Source organism: Schistocerca americana, chromosome 11, assembly GCF_021461395.2.
Source record: "Schistocerca americana isolate TAMUIC-IGC-003095 chromosome 11, iqSchAmer2.1, whole genome shotgun sequence".
Taxonomy (NCBI): Eukaryota; Metazoa; Arthropoda; class Insecta; order Orthoptera; family Acrididae; genus Schistocerca; species Schistocerca americana.
Window position 1 is genome coordinate 151,340,987 of NC_060129.1, and position 26,586 is coordinate 151,367,572.

Here is a 26,586-nt window from a genome sequence, read left to right on the forward strand (position 1 = left end):
GACTTTGCCAGCCACTGGAGCCATGCAGGCCTGTCGAATGTATCCTGTGCCTCCCTGTTAGTGCCACAGTAAGCGCCTTTCCAGCCAGTGCCATTTGAACAGTAAAACAAACATCATGAGTCTGCAAATGCAGCAATGGCTATGCCGAAATACTCCAGTGCACAATGAGTGATCATTTATAATTTGTATGTGCGTCCAGAGCCCTCTCATGTTCTACAGAAGTTTTTAAATGCTTGAATTTCAAGTTATGATGCAACTCACAAGTTAGTGAAAAAATTTGGAAATGGGAAGTGCTCATGACAAGAAGTCCAGAAGCTCATCTTGATGGCATTGCATATCACTTGGACAATATCCTTAAAAAGTCTTTTGGACATCTTTCACATTGAACACAAATTTCATGTCCCTCTGTACAAAGAACTACTAAGCTATATGGGCTAAAGTCATATAAAGAAACAGTAGTGGAAGAATTTACCTAAACATGGTGATCGGGCTGTCCGCGTTAATATTTGCAAGTGGGTTTTGAAACGTGGCTGACAGTGAAGTTGGTTGATACCTCTTTCTGTTTTCAGATGAGGCACGACTCAATTTATGCGAGCATGTTAGCCCCCAAAACTGTCTATGTTGGAACACTGTCACAGCTATTCTGCTTCACGAGGAACCCATTAATGGCCAGAAAATAGTGTGGTGCATAGTTAGAGGTGACAGAATAATGGGCCCAATAATTTTAATGACACAGTTAACAGTGAAAGGAATGTGCAAGACTTTTGTAACCAATTTTAATGAGTAGAGTTAAAGAGAATGAAGCATAGTATTTTTTCAACAAGGTGCAGTAGAGGCTCATATGGCAAATTTTTCTTTGCATACAATTCACAAAGTATTTTAACAACAATATCTGGCACAGTTGAAGTCCCAATTTAACCCTATCAAATTTTTATTTGTAGGGAGCACTAAAGGCCAAAGTAGCACAACGAACCCACACATGTTACAGGAACTCAAGGATAATATCCATGAGTCAGTTCATTCACTTTCTTAAAGAGAAGTACATTGTGTGACAAATAATTTCTTCAGTAGATATGAGGAATGTGTGGAAAAAAAATGGCATGTACTTCCAGCATCTCAATGCATGACATAGGTGAGTACAAAATTTATTTACATATACACTGGAAAGAAAAAAAATCACAACACCAAAAATAATTAATGTAGAGTAATTAAAAATTGTAGGAATAGATTTGGCTAGATAATATTTTTAAGTAGGTAACATTGCAAGGTTACGGGTTACGTAAGTGCAAGATACCATTGCAGATATGAAATGCTGGTGAATTAATAAGCGGTGTAACCACCAGAACTTTGAATGCAAGCGTGCAAACGTGTATGCACCATGTTTTACTGGTGGTGGATGTCAGGTTATGGGATGGAGTTCTATGCCTGACACACCTGGTCGATACAGGGATGGTTAATACTGTTTGTGGATGAGGCTAAAGTTGTCATCCAGTGATATCCCACTTGTGCTCAATTGGAGCCAGATCTGGTTATCAGGCTGACTCAGGTAACACATTGACACTGCGTAGAGCACGTTTGCTTACAACAGCGATATGTGGGTGAGCATTATGCTGTTGGGAAAAAAACCTGGATTTCTGTTCACGAATGGCAACATTACAGGTCGAATCACCAAACTGACATACAGATTTGCAGTTAGGGTGCATGGGATAACAAGTGTAGGTCCAGTGTGTCTAACACACAGACAGGCTGGTTGCAGGCCCTCGACTGCCACGGCAACGAGGCAGAGGCAGCTTTCATCAGAAGACACAACATACCTCAACCCTGCCCTCCAATGAGCTCTCATTTGACACCACTGCAGTCGCAAATGGTGTCAGTTTGGGATCCGTGGAATCCGTGCTACAGGACGTCTGGCTCGGAGCTGTCCTCAAAGTAACTGATTTGTAACAGTCCACTGTGTCACTGTGGTGCCAACTGCTGCTCATATTGCTATTGCAAATGCAGTACAATGCTCTATAGCCGTACGCCAAACGTGACGGTCTTCCCTCTCGGTAGTGCTGTGTGGCCATCAGGAGCCCGTCTTCTTGCGACTGTACGTTCTCGTGGCCACTGCTGCCAGCAATAATGTACAGTGGCTGCATTCCTGTCAAGTCTTTCTGCAACAATGTAGAACTACCATCTAGCTTCCCATAGCCCTATTAAATGACCTTGTTCAGACACAGTGAGGTGTTGATGGTGGCATCTTTGTCACCTTAAAGGCATTCTTGACTAAAGTGCGTGTCATTTATGATGGCGGCCGAGTTTAGGTTTGTTCTGCGCATCAAAACACAGTCAGCCAATGAACAGAGAACGACGTTGCCAGAGCTTGACTGCAGTGCAGAGCATGGACGAGTGTCTTTAGTTTTAGAAATGTTCAGTCATAAATAAAGTAATTGAACAAAAGCGATGTCTTGATAGCAGACTTTCTTTTATAGAAAGTTTGGAAAAAGCATTCTTCATACCAATTGCTTCTTATTTTATTAATTAATTAAACCAAACAAGCAATAAGCCTCCTAATTCAAGTGATAACAAGGAAAGGTGTTTGTATCATTCTCACTAACCACTTTTTCGCAATAAAGAACAGCGTTAATTGTTTATTTCCTATTGAACTTCAACAAAACGTGAGTAATTCATAATCATACCAACAGTGTTTGTCGGTATTTTGCGTGATAGTTTAAAGTCCTCTGGGACATATGCTGAACGATGAGCTGCGTTAGCGAAATAGTTAAAGTGTACGACTGCTAAGCGAAAGGTTCTGAATTCAAACCTTGATCAGTGCTCAATATTTTCTTTATTTAAATACAATATCAAAGTGTCTTACTTCATGAATTTTATTCGTTTGAATGTAATTTTTTGAAATTTCTAGTGGCAACTGAAATCAACCATACAGAAAGTATGCACTGTGGACTTTTACCTCTGCAAATTCTGAAAATTTCGTGCAATGGTTTACTACATCTAGTGCTGCACAATAACTGCGCTGAACATCGAAACAAAATTAAGTCATTTACGGGGGGAAGGTATCAGTCAAGATGATGTGTAAAAATCAAATTTTTGGGCCAAATAGTTTTTGTGAAATCGAATGATAATGTGTGTCAAAGCAGTTGAAACATGATGTGTCTGCACAGGTGAGCAGTGCAATGATGACAAAATCACGCACATCGCGGAGTGTGGGGAGCACGTCTCTGTAGCTGTGAAAGGGTTAATGCGGCTGTGGTGGCTTTACTTCATAAACTGCGCACTTCCCCCTAAACGTTAGTTTGCGAACTATACTATGGCGTTGCTTCTCTTGGCGCGTACAACTGGCATCGCAGCAATCTCCCGCGTCTGGGCAGGCATGCGCGAACCGCCAAGATAAAAGAATTGAACTATAACATCATTTCACCATGTTCAATCTCAAAGGTAATTAATGCTCAGGACCATTATAGCGTGTATTTAAAGCAAGATGATGATACTGGCATCACTCCTATGTGACTGTCCCAAAATCGGAACAGCACCATCTTTCAGATGTTGCAACAAGCCTACCTACTTCAGTTTATGTCGCACATCTCCTCCTTGCTGTTACTCACCATCTACTGCACCACGTGGGCAATGATCAGATAAATGGAGGATCCTGTAGTTTGGTTGCAAGGTAAAGGTGTGTCGAATACTTGCTCTGCGTGTTAATAATGGGCCAGATGAAGTTTGGAAAATTAGCCCATTTCTCTGGTTTCTCTGCATGTTAGCATTTAAGGTAATGGCTTGTTTGTTTTTACAGCTGCTCTAGCACACTATTTCATCAATAGCTTTGTTTATATCTGATGTGATTCTCTTCTTACTAGATCCAATCAGTTATTGCCTGCATTGCAAAACTAGCCTTTTCATAACTGTAGTGATCAAGAAGGTTTACTACAGAATTGACCCATTCTTTTTCTACAGTGCTTATCACATTTCTGAATTTTACCCTAGGCTTAACAACACCTGAAGTCTCTTTAGCAGACTTTGATACAAAGTTTGAAACATTGCGTGCTTGTCTCTGAATATTTTGACTTGAATATTTTGACTTGATGTATTCATTTTTGGGTGCCTGCAGAATTGTTCTTTGCAGATTGTGTATTTGTTTTTGAAGGCCCACTTTTACACATGAGTCTTAACACATTGGTGCTATCTTCTGCATTTCCAAGTACAAACTTTTTACTGGATTCGTTTTGGATATGCATTACTGTTTACATCTGGTTTCAGCCATCTTTCTGTCCCTAGTACTATGTGGGCATTGTGACCGTTTATTAATGAGAGCAGTTCTGGGGCCTTTTAATAGACACTACTGCAGTTTACTATTACCACATAATATCGTTCCTCATCTGCTATTGTTAGGCAATTTTTATCTAAATTGTACTTTTTTATTTTTTTTCAATTTAGAGTATTTCTCTGTTACATATGAGCTAAATGTTTCAAAACTATTACTTTTGTCCACTTTTAAACTATTTTGCATTTTTATTTGTGACACTTCATCATACTTGAATTATTGAGGCCTTGTCTCTGATAATAACAGTGTTCTTTTTTTTTACATGTTTTTGTTACACAAGCAGCATACAATTATGAGTAGGCCACCATTACCAATATCATATTTGTTCTGCAACAGTTTTTGTGAAACCTCTATTTACAATTATTACTCTGGATACCTTTCTTAACTTTTTTGTAATGCACATTACAATTATTACCAAATTTTACTTAACTTTTATCAGAGCAGTTTACACCTCGTCCAATCATTGCCATCTTGTAAAACTCAACTATCAAACTAAAATGTTAAATGCCATTAACAGCATCCCGCTTACACAGAGGCAATCTTAACTCCTTAACAGTAAGTTGAGAGTTGCACTAATAGGCTCTGCATCAGGCATGAAAATAGCTTCAGAATGGATGAACATAACATGTGGATTGTCACAAGGATCATTACATGATCCACTCTTTTTTGTAATCTATATAAATGATCTTCCATTGACTATAAGGGTCAGTTCAAAAACCGTAATATTTGCTGATGACACAAGCATACTAACTGAGAGTCCAAACTGAGTCCTGGCGGTCATATCTTAGATGAGAGCTTAGTATGCATACAAGTTTTTTGCGGCTAACGGTTTAAGTCCTAACCTCACACAAACTCGTATTATGGAATTTCAAGCAAACAATAATTACTTTTTAACAACACAAGTAGACATTAATGGTCTTACACTGAAATTCCTTGGGGTCCTGATGGATAGTAAGTTAAAATGGTGCCAACACATACATAAGTTAATGAAGAAGCTCTGTTTGAATATGTTATGCCAGTAGAAGCAACTCCCATTGTGTTGATGTAAGGACCAGAGCGTTGGCTCATTTTGCACGATTTCTGTCCCTGCTGTCTTATGGGATTTCTTTTGTGGCAGTGCACCTAAAGTAAATAAAGTTCAGCACATCCGATAAGTAAGAATATTGTGTAAACCAGCTAAGTATCTTACACGGGTCTTTTTAAGGAACTTGGAATTCTTATGCCCGTTTTCTGATACATTTACTTCTTAACATTTTTCGTTGTTGATAATGATAATCAGTTTCAATTGAGCTGTGATATTCACAGTGAGAATAAAAGATGCAATAATAGTTGTCATGCAGACATTGCTTTGTTGTCCAGGGTGGAGAGTAGAGCTATCTATGCTGGTGATAAGATACTCAGCAGGCTCCCATCTAACATAAAGCCAAAAATTGGGGATCACTATCAGTTCAAAAAACAATTAAAAACACATCTTGTTACTCGCTCTTTCTGCAGATCATTTGAGTTTCCATAACTAGGGTATCTAAACTTCTGTTATGTACATGGCACATAATAGTGTTTCTTATGAAACTCCATAACAAGTAACAATGTACTTTAAACAGGGCTCAGTATTTATAGATGTAAAAATATTTTCTTTGAAAAATACAACAGTGAATACTAAGCCACTAATAGTGGATAAATAGCAGTCATGCAATATAACTAAGGATTTAGATGACATAAGGTGGAATAGCATTGAGCAGTTGTTAATATGGAATAGAGACGGAAAGATATTGGTCCATTCCTAAGTACTATACACATTTCTTGAACCTTTACATGTCATTCTTAGCAAGAAGAAATACTGCACAATATTTTGTTTATTTGTACACTCTACTAATGCAATCCAAGCTGGCACTATATTTCTGTGTTTCTATATACTCTGAGCAAGCAGTAAAGGAAACAAAAGAAAAATTCGGAGTAGGTATTAAAATTCATGGAGAAGAAGTAAAAACTTTGCGGTTCACCAATGACATTGTAATTCTGTCAGAGACAGCAAAGGACTTGGAAGAGTAGTTGAACGGAATAGACAGTGTCTTGAAAGGAGGGTATAAGATGAACATCAACAAAAGCAAAACAAGGATAATGGAATGTAGTCACATTAAATCGGGTGATGCTGAGGGGATTAGATTAGGAAATGAGACACTTAAAGTAGTAAAGGAGTTTTGCTATTTAGGGAGTAAAATAACTGATGATGGTCGAAGTAGAGAGGATATAAAATGTAGACTGGCTATGGCAAGGAAACCGTTTCTGAAGAAGAGAAATTTGTTAACATCGAGTATAGATTTAAGTGTCAGGAAGTCATTTCTGAAAGTATTTGTGTGGAGTGTAGCCATGTATGGAAGTGAAACATGGACGATAACCAGTTTGGACAAGAAGAGAATAGAAGCTTTCGAAATGTGGTGCTACAGAAGAATGCTGAAGATAAGGTGGGTAGATCACATAACTAATGAGGATGTATTGAATAGGATTGGGAAGAAGAGGAGTTTGTGGCACAACTTGACTAGACGAAGGGATCGGTTGGTAGGACATGTTTTGAGGCATCAAGGGATCACAAATTTAGCATTGGAGGGCAGCGTGGAGGGTAAAAATCGTAGAGGGAGACCAAGAGATGAATACACTAAGCAGATTCAGAAGGATGTAGGTTGCAGTAGGTACTGGGAGATGAAGAAGCTTGCACAGAATAGAGTAGCATGGAGAGCTGCATCAAACCAGTCTCAGGACTGAAGACCACAACAACATATACTCTGTCACTTCATAGAAGCTGTGCTTGACAGGTAATCCTTCACAATCAATTTGAAACTGTTTACTTCCATGTATTCACTTGTTTTATGTAATTCTTTATAAAATTCAGTGCCATGACATAATATGCCTTTCTGTAATAGTGGTGTATTTATCTGTTATACACGTACAGCGTATGGGTGTGAAAATTTATAACAAAGTAAAGGGAAAAGATTTCCTCACTACTAATTTATAATGCTTGATAAACATTTGTATGAGAAACAGGTGCAGCATAGTTGTTATTCAGGTGAAGAGTTCGCAAAGGACAATCTGAAAATTTGATTGGGAGAGAACACATACTTAAACTAATTGTCACACAGACCAGGCATTCAAATGTCAATATTGGCTGTGTCAAGTTTCTGATATGAGAGTGAGAAAATGCACATCAAGGAGTCCTTCCAAATGTGCAGACCAATATTGAGCATGTCAGATGTTCTAAACACACATCTGAATGTGGACAAATGAGATGGAAGAACATCTTCTAAGTTACTGGCAGGTCATCTCTTCATCTTCATCTACATCTACATCTACATCCATACTCCGCAAGCCACCTGATGGTGCATGGCAGAGGGCACCTTGAGTACCTCTATCATTTCTCGCTTCTATTCCAATCTCGTATTGTTTGTGGAAAGAAAGATTGTCGGTATGCCTCTGTGTGGGCTCTAATCTCTCTGATTTTATCCTCATGGTCTCTTCACGAGATATACCTAGGAGGGAGCAATATACTGCTTGACTCCTCGGTGAAGGTATGTTCTTGAAACTTTAACAAAAGCCCGTACCGAGCTACTGAGCGTCTCTCCTGCAGAGCCTTCCACTGGAGTTTATCTGTCATCTCTGTAACGCTTTTGCGATTACTAAACGATCCTGTAATGAAGTGCGCTGCTCTCCGTTGGATCTTCTCTATCTCTTCTTTCAACCCTATCTGGTACGGATCCCACACCGGTGAGCAGTATTCAAGCAGTGGGCGATCAAGTGTACTGTAACCTACTTCCTTTGTTTTCGGATTGCATTGCCTTAGGATTCTTCCAATGAATCTCATTCTGGCATCTGCTTTACCGACGATCAACTTTATATGATCGTTCCATTTTAAATTACACCTAATGCCTACTCCCAGGTAATTTATGGAATTAACTGCTTCCAGTTGCTGACGTGCTATATTGTAGCTAAATGATAAAGGATCTTTCTTTCAGTGTATTTGCAGTACATTACACTTGTCTACATTGAGATTCAATTGCCATTCCCTGTACCATGCGTCAATTTGTTGCAGATCTTCCTGCATTTCAGTACAATTTTCCATTGTTACTACCTCTCGATATACCACAGCATCATCCGCAAAAAGCCTCAGTGAACTTCCGATGTTATGCACAAGGTCATTTATGTATATTGTGAATAGCAACGATCCTATGACACTCCCCTGTGACACACCTGAAATCACTCTTACTTCGGAAGACTTCTCTCCATTGAGAATGACATGCTGCGTTCTGTTATCTAGGAACTCTTCAATCCAATTACACAATGGTCTGATAGTCCATATGCTCTTACTTTGTTCATTAAGTGGACTGGGGGGAACTGTATCAAATGCCTTGCGGAAGTCAAGAAACACGGCATCTACCTGGGAACCCATGTCTATGGCCCTCTGAGTCTCGTGGATGAATAGTGCGAGCTGGGTTTCACACGATCATCTTTTTTGAAACGCATGCTGATTCACACAGTGTAGATTTCTAGTCTCCAGAAAAGTCGTTATACTCGAACATAATACATGTTCCAAAATTCTACAACTGATAGATGCTAGAGATATAGGTCTATAGTTGTGCACATCTGTTCAATGTCCCTTCCTGAAAATGGAGATGACCTGTGCCCTTCTTCAATCCTTTGGAACTCTATGCTCTTCTAGAGACCTACAGTACACTGCTGCAAGAGGCGGGGGGGGGGGGGGGGGGGGGGGGGGGGGGGGGGGGGGGGGGGAAGTTCCTTCATGTATTCTGCGTAAAATCGAACTGGTATCCCATGAGGTCCAGTGGCCTTTCCTCTTTTGAGAGATTTTAATTGTTTCTCTATCCCTCTGTCGTCTATTTCAATATCTACCATTTTGTCATCTGTGCAACAATCTAGAGAAGGACAGCTTTGAAAAAAGACATTTAGTATTTCGGACTTTAGTCTGTCATCCTCTGTTTCAGTACCATTTTGGTCGCAGAGTGTCTGGACATTTTGTTTTGAGCCACCTACTGCTTTGACGTAAGACCAAAATTTCTTAAGATTTTCTGTCACATGAGAACATAGAGCTTTACTTTCAAATTCATTGAATGCCTCTCGCATAGCCGTCCTCACACTACGTTTCGCTCTGCGTAATTTTTGTTTGTCTGCAAGGCTTTGGCCATATTTATGTTTGCTGTGAAGTTCCCTTTGCTTCCGCAGCAGTTTGCTAACTCGGTTTTTGTACCACAGTGGCTCTTTTCCATCTCTTATGATCTTGATTGCCACATACTCATCTAATGCATATTGTATGATGGTTTTGAACTTTGTCCACTGATCCTCAACACTATCTGTACTTGAGACAAAAATTTTGTGTTGAGCCGTCAAGTACCCTGAAATCTGCTTTTTGTCACTTTTGCTAAACAGAAAAATCTTCCTACCCTTTTTAATATTTCTATTTACGACTGAAATCATCGATGCAGTAACTGCTTTATGATCGCTGATTCCTTGTTCTGCATTAACTGTTTCAAATAGTTCGGGTCTGTTTGTCACCAGAAGGTCTAATATGTTATCGCCATGAGTCGGTTCTCTGTTTAACTGCTTAAGGTAGTTTTCAGATAAAGCACTTTAAAAAATTTCACTGGATTCTTTGTCCCTGCCACATGTTAAAAACATTTTAATCTCCCAGTCTTTATCCGGCAAATTAAAATCTCCACCCAGAACTATAACATGATGTGGAAATCAACTCGAAATATTTTCCAAATTTTCATTCAGGTGCTCTGCCCCAACAGCTGCTGAGCCAGGGGGCCTATAGAGACATCCAATTACAATGTGTGAGCCTGTTTTAACCGTGACCTTCACCCAAATTATTTCACATTTTGCATCTCCGTCAATTTCCTTCGATACTATTGGACCTTTTATCGCTATAAACACGCCTCTCCCTTCACTGTTCAGCCTGTCTCTGCAGTATGCATTCCAATCTGAGTTTAGAATTTCATTACTGTTTACATCTGGTTTCAGCCATCTTTCTGTCCCTAGTACTATGTGGTCATTGTGACCGTTTATTAATGAGAGCAGTTCTGGGGCCTTTTTATAGATGCTGCTGCAGTTCACTATTACCACATTAATATTGTTATTCCCTGTTGCATTTTGCCTACTACTACCTCGCCACATTTCAGGAGGCATCTTGTCAGGCCTAGGGAGGGAATTCTCTAACCTAAAAAGCCCACATGTGCACTCCACGCGTACTCCGCTACCCATGTAGCCGCTTCCTGCGTGTCGTGCATGCCTGACCTATTCAGGGGAACCCTACATTTCTCCACCTGATAGCGGAGGTTGAGAAATTTGCACCTCAGATCTCCGCAGAATTATCTGAGCCTCTGGTTTAAGCCTTCCACTCGGCTCCAAACCAGAGGACCGCGCTCGGTTCTGGGAACGATACTACAAATAGTTAGTTCAAATTCCACCCCACGAGCGAGGCTTTTCACCTACACCAACTCGGCCAACCGCCTGTATGAACTGAGGATGACCTCTGAATCCAGACGGCAGGAGTCATTGGTGCTGACATGAGCAACAAATTGCAGTCAGGTGCACCCAGTGCTCTCTATCACCACTGGCAGGGCCTCCTCCATGTCTCGGATGAGAACCCCAGCAAGCAGACAGAGTGAACACTGGCCTTCTTCCCCGAGCTTTCCGCTATTTTCCTAAGGGGCTCCATCATCCGCCTAACGTTAGAGCTCCCAATCACTAATAAACCCCTCCCCCCGTGTGCCTGCTCGGACCTTGCTGAAGGAGTGGCCACATGTCCACTCACAGGCAGAGTAGGCAATGCCACACGGCCAGCCTTCACATTGACCCTCCACCTTGTGCGCCGCGAACACTGCTGAACCCGCCACTCCCCTTGGGGAGAGGGTGGCCCAACCGCGCCCGGTACCCGCAGGCATGTCTCGGCAGCAGGGACCGCGGGTGAAGCATGTAACACCTGGGGTGTACCATGCGACGCACCAGACTCCCCACTGCCGCTACACTCCGAGGCAGCAGCCTGAAGACGGCTGATCGCGGCCATCAACACGTTCAGCCGTTCCTGAACAGTGGTCAGCTCCTCCTGCATCCGTAAACAGCAGTCACACATACTATCCATCCTAAGAAATCAATTTACTATAGAGAGTTAATCAACTTTTAACTAGACTGCTGATTCACTAAAGGCAGCTGATAGCTGATTGAACTGTGGTTACTAGACACTTCTTGTTGAAAACAATGAAAATAGCAATACCTGTCTCTGGACTGTATTCAAAACAAACACTAGCACTACTGGCACTACAGCTGACTGAAGAGACTCTCTCTGTATTCAAAACAAACACGAAATCTATGGACCACTATTACTAGCACTCAAAAATTAAAGCTTCCTAAAAGCAAAAACACACAGAAGAAGAAGTGACAAGTAAGAAAAATACAGTTAATACTTAAATTAACGTAGCTCGCTGCACAGCAGATGTGACGCGGATGGCAGTTACGATGACACTGACACTTTTCTTTTTGTACTGTCAGAAAGAGCATCAAGGCCACTTAGAACATGAGATGAATTACATGTTTTGACAGATGTGATTAAAGGAAAGCAATGTTTGTACAGCTTGAAAGCTGCTATAATACATACTCCCACTGTGATTGTAACTGGATTGTTCGAAAAGTGAAAATCTTTCAACCACAGCTCTGCTGTCCAAAGGAGTGTCATGCAGAAATTGCAAATGAGCAGAGTGTGTTCAACATTCATACCAACAAGAAAAGAGAAAGCATGCAAAGTTCTTAGATTTGTCTGTTAATTATTTAGTATTTAGGGAAAAACAGTTAAATCGCCGCAAACTGTGTTTTTCAGATATACACACCAAAATTGTGAAATTTTTCATAAAATGGAATTTTTGGTTGAGCACTATATTCCACAAAAAAACTAAAACAACTCCATTGACATTCATTGCTGTTGGCCACAATTTTCAGGTTTGATATCTGCTTGCTTTTATTATGGACTGAAGCTGAGAAAAACTGCAGAGAGAGAGAGAGAGAGAGAGAGAGAGAGAGAGAGAGACTGTGTGTGTGTGTGTGTGTGGTGTGTGTGTGTGTGTGTGTGTTTGTTTTTGTACAATTCCTTCACATTCAATATATCATTCAAATTTTGTGTGGATATTATTCAGGAGTTAAGCATTAGGCCTATGAGTGCAAAGATGTGAATGGGAATACAAACTATTCAAGTAGTTTTATGCAGCAAGTTCTGAAGTGCATCTGGACGGATCATGCCTGTTCATATTTGTTGAAACCATCTTTGTCTAGTCAAGGAAATCTTGATGTTTCTGCATAACAATTTTTTACAACTAGATTTGCAGTGTTTGTCATATTCTGCATCAGCAGCTAAGTAGTAAAGCTGCTGCTAGGCCCTGCTGCACTAAATACAGTGAACTGGTGTTTATGTAGGGACCTTATTTCAGTTCTCTTTAATTGTGTTGGGACATTTTAGGTAGCATAGACATGTCAATTCCTGTTTTCCACTTATTGGTTGTGGTACTATTGTTGTAATGTGCTGAATTATAGAGTGCCGAAGAAATGACAGTTCTGATTAACCAGATAGTCTGCTTTGACTAACTGAAGTTTACTATTGTAAGGTTTTATTTTCTGTCCATTGCAATTTTAAGTGTTTAATACTTTGAGTATACACCTCCCAAAGTCAGACATGTATGGTTTATCAGAACCTTTGTTTTGTGTTTCAGGTAGAAGATAGGGATGAAGTGCCAACCTTTTCTACACTGGAAGTGCAATCTGTAGCAAATTATGTGGAGAGTTTGTGTAGCAACAGTAGTAATACAGGGTGTCCAACAAAGGACTCTCTAACATTAGAATCAAATACAACATTTGAAGACAGTGTCCCGAAAAAAACGGTTATTCTGAGACACAGATACATAATTCATTCAGTGCCAGGCGAGTTCAATCTATGGAGCAGAATGAGGATACGAAGACACCCACCACTCTGGCCTTTTTTGGTGCCATGTCATTAAGAACCGGAAGAGTCCTCGGAAGATATGAAATTAAGTGTTTTTCAACCATCTGCAAAACTGAAAAACCTGTTGGGTTCAGTTAAGGATGATCTTGGCCTGAGGAAATGTGGTGTGTACAAGATTCCTTGTCAATGTGGGGCAGCATATATAGGCCAGACATGCCACACGATACAAAAACACTGAGATGAACATCAGTGTCATACACGCCTACACCAACCAGAAAAGTCGGCAATTGCAGAACACTGCCTGAATACAGGACATTGCATGATATATGAAAAGATGGAAGTTTTATCACTGGCACCCTCTCTCTGGGACTGTGTCATTATGGAAGTAATACATATCCGTACAGCTGATAATCTCATCAACAGGGAAGTGGTATTTCAACTGAGTAGAGCCTGGAACCCTGCATTGACTGCTATTAAATCACAGCACAAAAATCAAGATTCTTCAATAACAGACTCGTCATAACATTGGTCTAGTACGGTCTTTGGTGAGAAACGACTGGTCACACTGTTAGCAAATGCTGCATACAGTGCACGCACAGGAGAGCCGCTCTGCGATTTTTGGCAGAGGGCATTTGAACGTGGCACCATCTAACTGCAAATAATTGCACATGCACGACTTCTGTGACTGCGCATACTTTGCATGCGTGTTCTAGAAATGGGGTGTCGATGTGCGGATACTGTCAGTCGTACCTAGCCACCGGCAAGGTTAAATCACCTGAAGATGTCGGACAGTTGCTCCGAGGAAATTTTGGGGAATTTGCACGTGATCCGTCAGCAAACCTGTGAAGACTATTTGCAACATATTTATATATATTTCTACATCCAAAGTGAGTAATACTCTAAACGTTCACTAAGGCAGTTCAAGTAATCCGCCTAAACATCTTTTTTGAAATTTCCTCTATCCTAGTTCTTGCAGGGAAGGATGTAAATAATTACGAGGGCGGTTCAGAAAGTAACCTCCGATTGGTCACAGTGCGGGTTGTGGGGGGAGTAGCGACGCCATCTGTGCGTTCACGCACTCAACAGGTCAGTCGGCATCAAGCCGTCGTCGAGTGAACGTCGTACCTGCGCTAGTTTAGTTTTTGTGGCAGTTTGAAATGTGTGCTGCAATAGAAAACCCCGCCAAATGTGAAGTGCGTGCTGTCATAAGGTTTTTTACAGCCAAAGGATATTCTGCAGCAGCTATTCATCGTGAGCTTTGTGCCGTGTACAGACCAAGAGTTATGAGTGAAGGAGTTGTCCGTGAATGGGTACGTTTATTTAAAAGTGGATGAGAAAAATTTCATGATGAAGAGAGGAGTGGTAGACCATCATTGGTGACTGACGAACTCGTTCAGACAGTTGATGCAAAAGTTCGTGAAAATCGACGTTCCTCAATGTCGGAGTTGTCTACTGGTTTTCCACAGATTTCTAAGACTCTCTTGTACGAGATAGTGACAGCAAGATTGGGTTACCGTAAGTTCTGTGCACGAAGGGTGCCCAAAATTCTTACCGACCACCACAAAACTCAAAGAATGGCCTCTGCATTAGACTTTCTGTCACGTTATGAGGACGAAGGGGAACCATTGTTAAACAGAATCGTGACCGGTGACGAAACCTGGATTAAGTACGTGAACCCTGAGACAAAAGAACAATCAAAGATGTGGGCACATTCAAATTCGCCTACCAAACCAAGAAAAGCCTCGCAAGATTTTTCTGCCAGAAAACTGATGGCAACGGTGTTTTGGGATGCAAAGGGGTGTTGTTGGTTGAATTCATGGAACGTGGTACGACCATTAATCAAGACGTGTACTGTGAAACAATAAAAAAGTTACGACGGGCTATACAGAACAAACGCCGTGGTATGCTGACTTCCGGTATCGTTTTTTTGCACGATAACGCCCATCCTCACTCTGCTCGCAGAACAACGGCCCTTCCTGAGTCCTTCAAGTGGGACATTATCAACCATCCACTTTACAGCCCAGACCTGGCGCCAAGTGATTATCACCTCTTCATGCATTTGAAGAAATGGCTCGGGTCACAGCGGTTTGATGACGACGAAGAGCTCAAAGATGCGGTCACAGGCTGGCTCCAGGCACAAGCGGGTGATTTTTATGCACAAGGAATTTCAAAGCTTGTGGAGAGATACGATAAGTGCCTCAATCGCTATGGAGACTATGTAGAAAAATAGTGCAAAGATGTAATTGTAAGATGTATATATTAAAATATTTTTATTTAACTTGGTGTATTTTTTTAAATCAACCGGAGGTTACTTTCTGAACGGCCCTCGTATATAGTTTAGGTCGACCCTAGCTTCACTTTCTAAGAACTGTGTGTAGCTCTTGGAAATATATTTTTCTTAAGATAAGAAACCAAGGGCAACAGCATGTTAGTGGAGTATTTCCTTTATCATCTGATGGAAGTGTGTTCAGACAAGCTACACTGAAAGAAAAAAATGGATGCAGAGCTGATACCACTTATATTGAGAAAATTTCAAGGTCTGTGTAATTAACTGTCCTAACTCGTTTTTGGGAATGAAGCTTACCTCAACTTGGAGATTTTGAGGAACAATTTCATTAGCAGACTTTTGAGGTATGGCAAGAGTCAGTACACTCATATGCACTGCAGAGTAAGAAAACACATTGTACAATGTGGGGCAAATAAAAGTGGCCGAGAGAACAGCTACACAGTACAAAGAAACACAGCAGAGGAAAGGATATACAGTACAAACACCCACTATCACAGATGTTGAAAGTGACCGCCATTCATCTCTTGTCACTTTTGGGTTTTGGTGAGCAAGCTGCTGAAGGCTGATCAAAGCTGGACTGCTGGATTTGCTGCAGTCTCATCCAAAGTGTTCTGTGAGGGTTGCTGTCATACACCTTAGGCTTGAGGGCTCCCCACAAAAATTATTCACACACTGACAGATCAGGTGACCTGGGTGGCCAGCAAGGGCCTTGACCAGACTGACTTGTGCCAACAATTTTGTCAGGTGTGAAGACTGTGTAAATGTGCTCAAGGCTCAGTTGGCTGTATGGGAAGATCCTCCTTGCTGTAGGAAGTAAGTGGAGGTCTTTTGCTTCTCCATTATTGCTGCCACAAATTCATGTCCAATCGTATACACTCATCTGGTTCACTTTTATTTGCTCCACCCCGTGTACGCATTTATGGTAATGAATAAATGGAGACTGCTGAGAACAGAAAAAAAAAGAAACATCCATCACCATAGCTGACCTTATAGTAAGCTGCATTTCTTCTTCTTCTTCGCTTTGTTCCACTTCTCTACAGGATCAGCACTGTTATAGTTCACATTGTCAGTGACACTTAGTGGCCGAGAGCCCTTCCTGAGCTGCGACTCTCCCAGGGACAGAATCTGTTTGTACAACATCTGTCTACATCTAGAGAAAACCTCATGCTCAAGTGTTAAGACATTTTCTAAATGTTTCCATAACATATATATATATATATAAAACAAAGATGAGGTGACTTACCGAACAAAAGCGCTGGCAGGTCGATAGACACGCAAACATACACACAAAATTCAAGCTTTCGCAACAAACTGTTGCCTCATCAGGAAAGAGGGAAGGAGAGGGGAAGACGAAAGGAAGTGGGTTTTAAGGGAGAGGGTAAGGAGTCATTCCAATCCCGGGAGCGGAAAGACTTACCTTAGGGGGAAAAAGGACAGGTATACACTCGCACACACGCACATATCCATTCACACATACAGACACAAGCAGACATATTTAAAGACAAAGAGTTTGGGCAGAGATGTCAGTCGAGGCAGAAGTGTAGAGGCAAAGAAGTTGTTGAAAGACAGGTGAGGTATGAGTGGCGGCAACTTGAAATTAGCGGAGATTGAGGCCTGGCGGATGACGAGAAGAGAGGATATACTGAAGGGCAAGTTCCCATCTCCGGAGTTCGGATAGGTTGGTGTTGGTGGGAAGTATCCAGATAACCCGGACTGTGTAACACTGTGCCAAGATGTGCTGGCTGCGCACCAAGGCATGTTTAGCCACAGGGTGATCCTCATTACCAACAAACACTGTCTGCCTGTGTCCATTCATGCGAATGGACAGTTTGTTGCTGGTCATTCCCACATAGAATGCATCACAGTGTAGGCAGGTCAGTTGGTAAATCACGTGGGTGCTTTCACACGTGGCTCTGCCTCTGATTGTGTACACCTTCCGGGTTACAGGACTGGAGTAGGTGGTGGTGGGAGGGTGCATGGGACAGGTTTTGCATCGGGGGCGGTTACAAGGATAGGAGCCAGAGGGTAGGGAAGGTGGTTTGGGGATTTCATGGGGATGAACTAACAGGTTACGAAGGTTAGGTGGACGGCGGAAAGACACTCTTGGCAGAGTGGGGAGGATTTCATGAAGGATGGATCTCATTTCAGGGCAGGATTTGAGGAAGTCTTATCCCTGCTGGAGAGCCACATTCAGAGTCTGGTCCAGTCCCGGAAAGTATCCTGTCACAAGCGGGGCACTTTTGTGGTTCTTCTGTGGGGGATTCTGGGTTTGAGGGGACGAGGAAGTGGCTCTGGTTATTTGCTTCTGTACCAGGTCGGGAGGGTAGTTGCGGGATGCGAAAGCTGTTTTCAGGTTGTTGGTGTACTGATTCAGGGATTCCGGACTGGAGCAGATTCGTTTGCCACGAAGACCTAGGCTGTAGGGAAGGGACCTTTTGATGTGGAATGGGTGGCAGCTGTCATAATGGAGGTACTGTTGCTTGTTGGTGGGTTTGATGTGGACGGATGTGTGAAGTTGGCCATTGGACAGGTGGAGGTCAACGTCAAGGAAAGTGGCATGGGATTTGGAGTAGGACCAGGTGAAACTGATGGAACCAAAGGAGTTGAGGTTGGAGAGGAAATTCTGGAGTTCGTCTTCGCTGTGAGTCCAGATCATGAAGATGTCATCAATAAATCTGTACCAAACTTTGGGTTGGCAGACTTGGGTAACCAAGAAGGCTTCCTCTAAGCGACCCATGAAAAGGTTGGCGTATGAGGGGGCCATCCTGGTGCCCATGGCTGTTCCCTTTAACTGTTGGTATGTCTGGCCCTCAAAAGTGAAGAAGTTGTGGGTCAGGATGAAGCTGGCTAAGGTGATGAGGAAAGAGGTTTTAGGTAGGGTGGCAGGTGATCGGCGTGAAAGGAAATGCTCCATCGCAGCGAGGCCCTGGACGTGCGGAATATTTGTGTATAAGGACGTGGCATCAATGGTTACAAGGATGGTTTCCGGGGGGTAACAGATTGGGTAAGGATTCCAGGCGTTCAAGGAAGTGGTTAGTGTCCTTGATGAAGGATGGGAGACTGCATGTAATGGGTTGAAGGTGTTGATCTACGTAGGCAGAGATACGTTCTGTGGGGGCTTGGTAACCAGCTACAATGGGGCGGCCGGGATGATTGGGTTTGTGGATTTTAGGAAGAAGGTAGAAGGTAGGGGTGCGGGGTGTCGGTGGGGTCAGGAGGTTGATGGAGTCAGGGGGCCTAAGGTTCTGAGGATTCCTTGAAGCTCCGCCTGGACATCGGGAATGGGGTTACCTCGACAAACTTTGTATGTGGTGTTGTATGAAAGCTGCCGCAGTCCCTCAGCAACATACTCCCGACGATCAAGTACCACGGTCGTGGAACCCTTGTCCGCTGGAAGAATGATGATGGATCGGTCAGCCTTCAGATCACGGATAGCCTGGGCTTCAGCAGTGGTGATGTTGGGTGTAGGATTAAGGTTTTTTAAGAAGGATTGAGATGCAAGGCTGGAAGTCAGAAATTCCTGGAAGGTTTGGAGAGGGTGATTTTGAGGAGGAGGAGGTGGGTCCCGCTGTGACGGAGGACGGAACTGTTCCAGGCAGGGTTCAATTTGGATGGTGTCTTGAGGAGTCGGATCATTAGGAGTAGGATTAGGATCTTTTTGAGGGCCAGACATACCAACAGTTAAAGGGAACAGCCATGGGCACCAGGATGGCCCCCTCGTACGCCAACCTTTTCATTGGTCGCTTAGAGGAAGCCTTCTTGATTACCCAAGTCTGCCAACCCAAAGTTTGGTACAGATTTATTGATGACATCTTCATGATCTGGACTCACAGTGAAGAAGAACTCCAGAATTTCCTCTCCAACCTCAACTCCTTTGGTTCCATCAGTTTCACCTGGTCCTACTCCAAATCCCATGCCACTTTCCTTGACGTTGACCTCCACCTGTCCAATGGCCAACTTCACACATCCGTCCACATCAAACCCACCAACAAGCAACAGTACCTCCATTATGACAGCTGCCACCCATTCCACATCAAACGGTCCCTTCCCTACAGCCTAGGTCTTCGTGGCAAACGAATCTGCTCCAGTCCGGAATCCCTGAATCAGTACACCAACAACCTGAAAACAGCTTTCGCATCACGCAACTACCCTCCCGACCTGGTACAGAAGCAAATAACCAGAGCCACTTCCTCGTCCCCTCAAACCCAGAATCCCCCACAGAAGAACCACAAAAGTGCCCCGCTTGTGACAGGATACTTTCCGGGACTGGACCAGACTCTGAATGTGGCTCTCCAGCAGGGATACGACTTCCTCAAATCCTGCCCTGAAATGAGATCCATCCTTCATGAAATCCTCCCCACTCCGCCAAGAGTGTCTTTCCACCGTCCACCTAACCTTCGTAACCTGTTAGTTCATCCCCATGAAATCCCCAAACCACCTTCCCTACCCTCTGGCTCCTATCCTTGTAACCGCCCCCGATGCAAAACCTGTCCCATGCACCCTCCCACCACCACCTACTCCAGTCCTGTAACCCGGAAGGTGTACACAATCAGAGGCAGAGCCACGTGTGAAAGCACCCACGTGATTTACCAACTGACCTGCCTACACTGTGATGCATTCTATGTGGGAATGACCAGCAACAAACTGTCCATTCGCATGAATGGACACAGGCAGACAGTGTTTGTTGGTAATGAGGATCACCCTGTGGCTAAACATGCCTTGGTGCACAGCCAGCACATCTTGGCACAGTGTTACACCGTCCGGGTTATCTGGATACTTCCCACCAACACCAACCTATCCGAACTCCGGAGATGGGAACTTGCCCTTCAGTATATCCTCTCTTCTCGTCATCCGCCAGGCCTCAATCTCCGCTAATTTCAAGTTGCCGCCACTCATACCTCACCTGTCTTTCAACAACTTCTTTGCCTCTACACTTCTGCCTCGACTGACATCTCTGCCCAAACTCTTTGTCTTTAAATATGTCTGCTTGTGTCTGTATGTGTGGATGGATATGTGCGTGTGTGCGAGTGTATACCTGTCCTTTTTTCCCCCTAAGGTAAGTCTTGCCGCTCCCGGGATTGGAATGGCTCCTTACCCTCTCCCTTAAAACCCACTTCCTTTCGTCTTCCCCTCTCCTTCCCTCTTTCCTGATGAGGCAACAGTTTGTTGCGAAAGCTTGAATTTTGTGTGTATGTTTGTGTTTGTTTGTGTGTCTATCGACCTGCCAGCGCTTTTGTTCGGTAAGTCACCTCATCTTTGTTTTTATATATAATTTTTCCCACGTGGAATGTTTCCTTCCATTATATTGAATCATTAATTTGAATCCAACAATTACGTTTGTTATTGTCACTGTTGCATTTCGAAATCTTTTCTGTCGTCTTATTTTCCTCTTTCTGTTTTTGCCAGTAGTTTCACTTTGTATTCACCTTCTCCTTTTTACCGTAATCAGCTATACTATTTTATCCCGCCTATATATATATACTCAATAATACGTAACCCACCTCCAAACCACAACCAAAAAAATTTTTTTTTTGGCCCTTTCAGCACTACCGCCGCTATAATATCCACCGTTTCTAGGTCACAAACAGCTCCTTTCACCTTTTAAACAACCATTTCGGCCAGTTCTAATAACTTTCGCTTTATTTCCATTTCCGTTTTTCCCACATCACTCATCATTTTTAGCCGCTTCCCACAGGTTTTAACGCCATTATTTCTTCGTCAGACAATTGTTAGCCTCATTTTCATAATCTGCCACCACAATACCATTCCTTTTAATAGACTACACGCAGTTTTTTCGAAATTTTCCCGAATTTCTCCGTCCTTTAACGTGTTTTGGCGGCAACACAACCACCTAACCTTTATGCACATCGTTGTCTACCAACCCAAGTCCAACATAGCCCAGCTGTAACCAACACCTTTTCGCCTTTTTTCATTCCAGATCTCCAGTTTCTTTCCGGTTCACCTTTATCTCTCCGCATATATATATTTTTATTTTCATTTTCATTTCACCTCATGTTACACTTTCCACCTTCTAATACCATGTCACCCTCACAACACCCCCACAATGACCCCATTAAGTTTTATTTACATTCCCTCCGCAAACATGCCTTTGCCCTAGCCAGATTACTCTCGCATATTTTATTTTCTCAGGCTTGTCTGACATTTGGCATTACCCCCAAAGGCCTCACACTCAAAGTTCCCATCTCTGGCTGCAACCCTTCCTTCCATCAGTCCCTATACCAGTTCCAAACTGAACAATCCATTGCCCTCACCCACCTAATCCTTCACCTACACATCAACTCAGCCAATGAACACACCCGTCAACTCCTATCCTTAATAAAAGTCCTTAATCTTTCCTCTCCCACATCCACACCGGCTGTTCAGAGCATCCTCCTACAGGCCAACCGTAAATTAGGACAGCATGCCACCCTCCACCTCAAAAAACTATCCAATCTCCTGGTTTCCCACCTCCGGAAAGGCAACTCACTCACCCTTCACAACCTTTCCAGCAAACCTCGACCTCCTCTCATTGCACACAAACCCAGTCTCTCCCATCTACTCAATCTCCCACTTCCAGCTCCACTCCCTCCAAAACCTCAAAATTCCGATCAACACAATCTGGAACCACAACACCCTAATTTAGTAGTTAACCTTTCCTCCAAACCTCTCTCCCAATCCGAAACCTCTGTCCTATCCAAAGGCCTCACCTTCAGCCCCACTCCCAGATTCAACCAAACAGCCCTCGTCAAAGATTTACTGTCCTACACTCGTACTCTCTGCTGGCAGTATCACTTTGCCACGAAGAAAAATGATCCTAATCCTACTCCTAATGATCCGACTCCTCAAGACACCATCCAAATTGAACCCTGCCTGGAACAGTTCCGTCCTCCGTCACAGCGGGACCCACCTCCTCTTCCTCAAAATCACCCTCTCCAAATCTTCCAGGAATTTCTGACTTCCAGCCTTGCATCTCAATCCTTCTTAAAAAACCTTAATCCTACACCCAACATCACCACTGCTGAAGCCCAGGCTATCCGTGATCTGAAGGCTGACCGATCCATTGTCATTCTTCCGGCGGACAAGGGTTCCACGACCGTGGTACTTGATCGTCGGGAGTATGTGGCTGAGGGACTGCGTCAGCTTTCAGACAACACCACATACAAAGTTTGCCAAGGTAACCCCATTCCCGATGTCCAGGCGGAGCTTCAAGGAATCCTCAGAACCTTAGGCCCCCTGCAAAACCTTTCACCTGACTCCATCAACCTCCTGACCCCACCGACACCCCGCACCCCTACCTTCTACCTTCTTCCTAAAATCCACAAACCAAATCATCCCGGCCGCCCCATTGTAGCTGGTTACCAAGCCCCCACAGAACGTATCTCTGCCTACGTAGATCAACACCTTCAACCCATTACATGCAGTCTCCCATCCTTCATCAAGGACACTAACCACTTCCTTGAACGCCTGGAATCCTTACCCAATCTGTTACCCCCGGAAACCATCCTTGTAACCATTGATGCCACGTCCTTATACACAAATATTCCGCACGTCCAGGGCCTCGCTGCGATGGAGCATTTCCTTTCACGCCGATCACCTGCCACCCTACCTAAAACCTCTTTCCTCATCACCTTAGCCAGCTTCATCCTGACCCACAACTTCTTCACTTTTGAGGGCCAGACATACCAACAGTTAAAGGGAACAGCCATGGGCACCAGGATGGCCCCCTCGTACGCCAACCTTTTCATGGGTCGCTTAGAGGAAGCCTTCTTGGTTACCCAAGTCTGCCAACCCAAAGTTTGGTACAGATTTATTGATGACATCTTCATGATCTGGACTCACAGTGAAGAAGAACTCCAGAATTTCCTCTCCAACCTCAACTCCTTTTGTTCCATCAGTTTCACCTGGTCCTACTCCAAATTCCATGCCACTTTCCTTGACGTTGACCTCCACCTGTCCAATGGCCAACTTCACACATCCGTCCACATCAAACCCACCAACAAGCAACAGTACCTCCATTATGACAGCTGCCACCCATTCCACATCAAACAGTCCCTTCCCTACAGCCTAGGTCTTCGTGGCAAACGAATCTGCTCCAGTCCGGAATCCCTGAATCAGTACACCAACAACCTGAAAACAGCTTTCGCATCCCGCAACTACCCTCCCGACCTGGTACAGAAGCAAATAACCAGAGCCACTTCCTCGTCCCCTCAAACCCAGAATCCCCCACAGAAGAACCACAAAAGTGCCCCGCTTGTGACAGGATACTTTCCGGGACTGGACCAGACTCTGAATGTGGCTCTCCAGCAGGGATAAGACTTCCTCAAATCCTGCCCTGAAATGAGATCCATCCTTCATGAAATCCTCCCCACTCCACCAAGAGTGTCTTTCCGCCGTCCACCTAACCTTCGTAACCTGTTAGTTCATCCCCATGAAATCCCCAAACCACCTTCCCTACCCTCTGGCTCCTATCCTTGTAACCGCCCCCGATGCAAAACCTGTCCCATGCACCCTCCCACCACCACCTACTCCAGTCCTGTAACCCGGAAGGTGTACACAATCAGAGGCAGAGCCACGTGTGAAAGCACCCACGTGATTTACCAACTGACCTGCCTACACTGTGATGCATTCTATGTGGGAATGACCAGCAACAAACTGTCCATTCGCATGAATGGACACAGGCAGACAGTGTTTGTTGGTAATGAGGATCACCCTGTGGCTAAACATGCCTTGGTGCACAGCCAGCACATCTTGGCACAGTGTTACACCGTCCGGGTTATCTGGATACTTCCCACCAACACCAACCTATCCGAACTCCGGAGATGGGAACTTGCCTTTCAGTATATCCTCTCTTCTCGTCATCCGCCAGGCCTCAATCTCCGCTAATTTCAAGTTGCCGCCACTCATACCTCACCTGTCTTTCAACAACTTCTTTGCCTCTACACTTCTGCCTCGACTGACATCTCTGCCCAAACTCTTTGTCTTTAAATATGTCTGCTTGTGTCTGTATGTGTGGATGGATATGTGCGTGTGTGCGAGTGTATACCTGTCCTTTTTTCCCCCTAAGGTAAGTCTTTCCGCTCCCGGGATTGGAATGACTCCTTACCCTCTCCCTTAAAACCCACTTCCTTTCGTCTTCCCCTCTCCTTCCCTCTTTCCTGATGAGGCAACAGTTTGTTGCAAAAGCTTGAATTTTGTGTGTATGTTTGTGTTTGTTTGTTTGTCTATCGACCTGCCAGCGCTTATGTTCGGTAAGTCACCTCATCTTATATATATATATATATATATATATATATATATATATATATATATATATATGTGTGTGTGTGTGTGTGTGTGTGTGTGTTTTTTTTTCTGTATGTAATTGATTAGCAATGGGATGTGGACAGATAATGTCTAACAAATGAGAAAGGTGAGATGCTGTTTTTATTATTACCTGCCGCTTACATAACTCGTTCAATATGAGCACTGGAGATGATGAAATGCAGCACAGTGCTGGACTTGCATCTGGTAGCCAAAATTGGAACCAATTTTTTTTCCAGTGCAAATTAGTGCAGTTCATATTGGCATATTTACCAAGTTTCACTGGCATACGATAATTACAGTCCACAATCGGCCTACATGAGTAGCTGCACTTTAATTATAACTGCCCAGTACTTCCTATTCTATTTGTTAGACCTACTTCTGCATTACTCCTATTTGATTTTGTATTTGTAATCCTGTTCTCACTGAAGCAGAAACCCTTTTCTTCCTGCCACCGCACTTTACTAATTCCCGCTACATCTATTTTCAACCTATCCATTGCTTCTTTTAAATTTTCTAAACTACCTACCTACCTTATTTAATGATTTCAAATTCCACTCTTTAACCCAACAAATGTCAGTTTTGGGTCCCCACCTCGAGATCCAAATGAGGGACCATTTGACTTCCAGAATATTTTATCCAAGTGAATGCAATCATCATGAAACCATACTGTGCCACCTGGAAAAATAACAGCTGTAGTTTCCCCTTGCTTTCTGCCATTTGCAGTTTTTGCACAGCAAGGGCACACTGGCTAATGCTACTAGGCCACAACAGTTGACCATAAGGACTGTTGCCCCTGCACTTACTGTAAAGACTACTGTCCCTCTTCAGGAACCACAACAAAAACAGTAGCCCTAGAGTCCAAGAAACTCATTTCAACAGTCTCCACTTATTATGTGAAGTGAGAGATTCAGTTCTGAACCTGGAGTATGGCAAGGGGATTCCATATCAGCCAAAACTACTCTCGGGACTTCTAGAAGAACTTTCCACGTATTATATTTGGAAAAATGAAGAAGTGTTAATAGAACGTATCTAAATCACCTTCCTTTTGTTGACAGCATTACATTGTTTGCTTCTAACTAAGATCAGCCTAAACAACGAAGGTAAGATCCCAATATAGTGAGTTTGAAAGTGGGTTGAAATTCAGTTACAACTGGCTTAAAGTAACGTATCATATAAGTAACATACAGAAAAAGGACACTGCAAATTAAGAATTAAAACATAGAATGTCTGGAAGAATCATCATATTCCTGATAATTGAGGATGATGACTGGAGGAACAGATAAAGAAATAGAGAAGAAGAGTGCCAAAGCCTTGGGATGTCTTTTGGTACACTAAACAGGGTTTCCAAAACTAAGCTGCTGATATGTCTCAAAAGGGAAGTTTCAAACTATTGTCATTACATTTTTACTTCTAGGAATGGGATATGTGGTGGATTTTAACCCATTAAGTACCAGTGTCCTATTTTGAGGACAGAGCACATATTTATTTATAAATACACTATAAATTATTGATTTGCAAGTATTGCTGTTCTACGTCATTTGTTGTTGCTTTTTATAACAAATGTATGCTTACAGGAAATTAAAAGCAATAAATCCTACCATTAATTGATTATTGAATACCAAGGCACACTTTTTGTTATTACAGGTATTTACTTTATCGACAATTTAGTAATATTTGAAATATCTG

At 43.0% G+C, this 26,586-nt stretch overlaps 1 protein-coding gene across 4 annotated transcripts in view; it reads left to right on the forward strand.

Moving 5' to 3' along the window:
• The window catches only part of LOC124553817, a 51,859-nt gene that overhangs the window by 24,087 nt on the left and 1,186 nt on the right, over positions 1 to 26,586 (forward strand). For 2 of the 4 annotated variants that reach the window (XR_006968140.1, XR_006968141.1), the window contains exons 2-3: positions 942 to 1,132; positions 13,081 to 13,546. Coding sequence is in view for 1 of the 4 variants with exons in the window: in XM_047127800.1 (XP_046983756.1) it covers positions 13,081 to 13,288 (208 nt within the window). In the remaining 3 variants the exon portion in view is untranslated. Of the gene's footprint in view, positions 1 to 941; positions 1,133 to 13,080; positions 13,547 to 13,615; positions 14,198 to 26,586 lie in introns of those variants that run through there. The other 2 variants (XM_047127800.1, XR_006968142.1) reach the window with 2 other exon arrangements.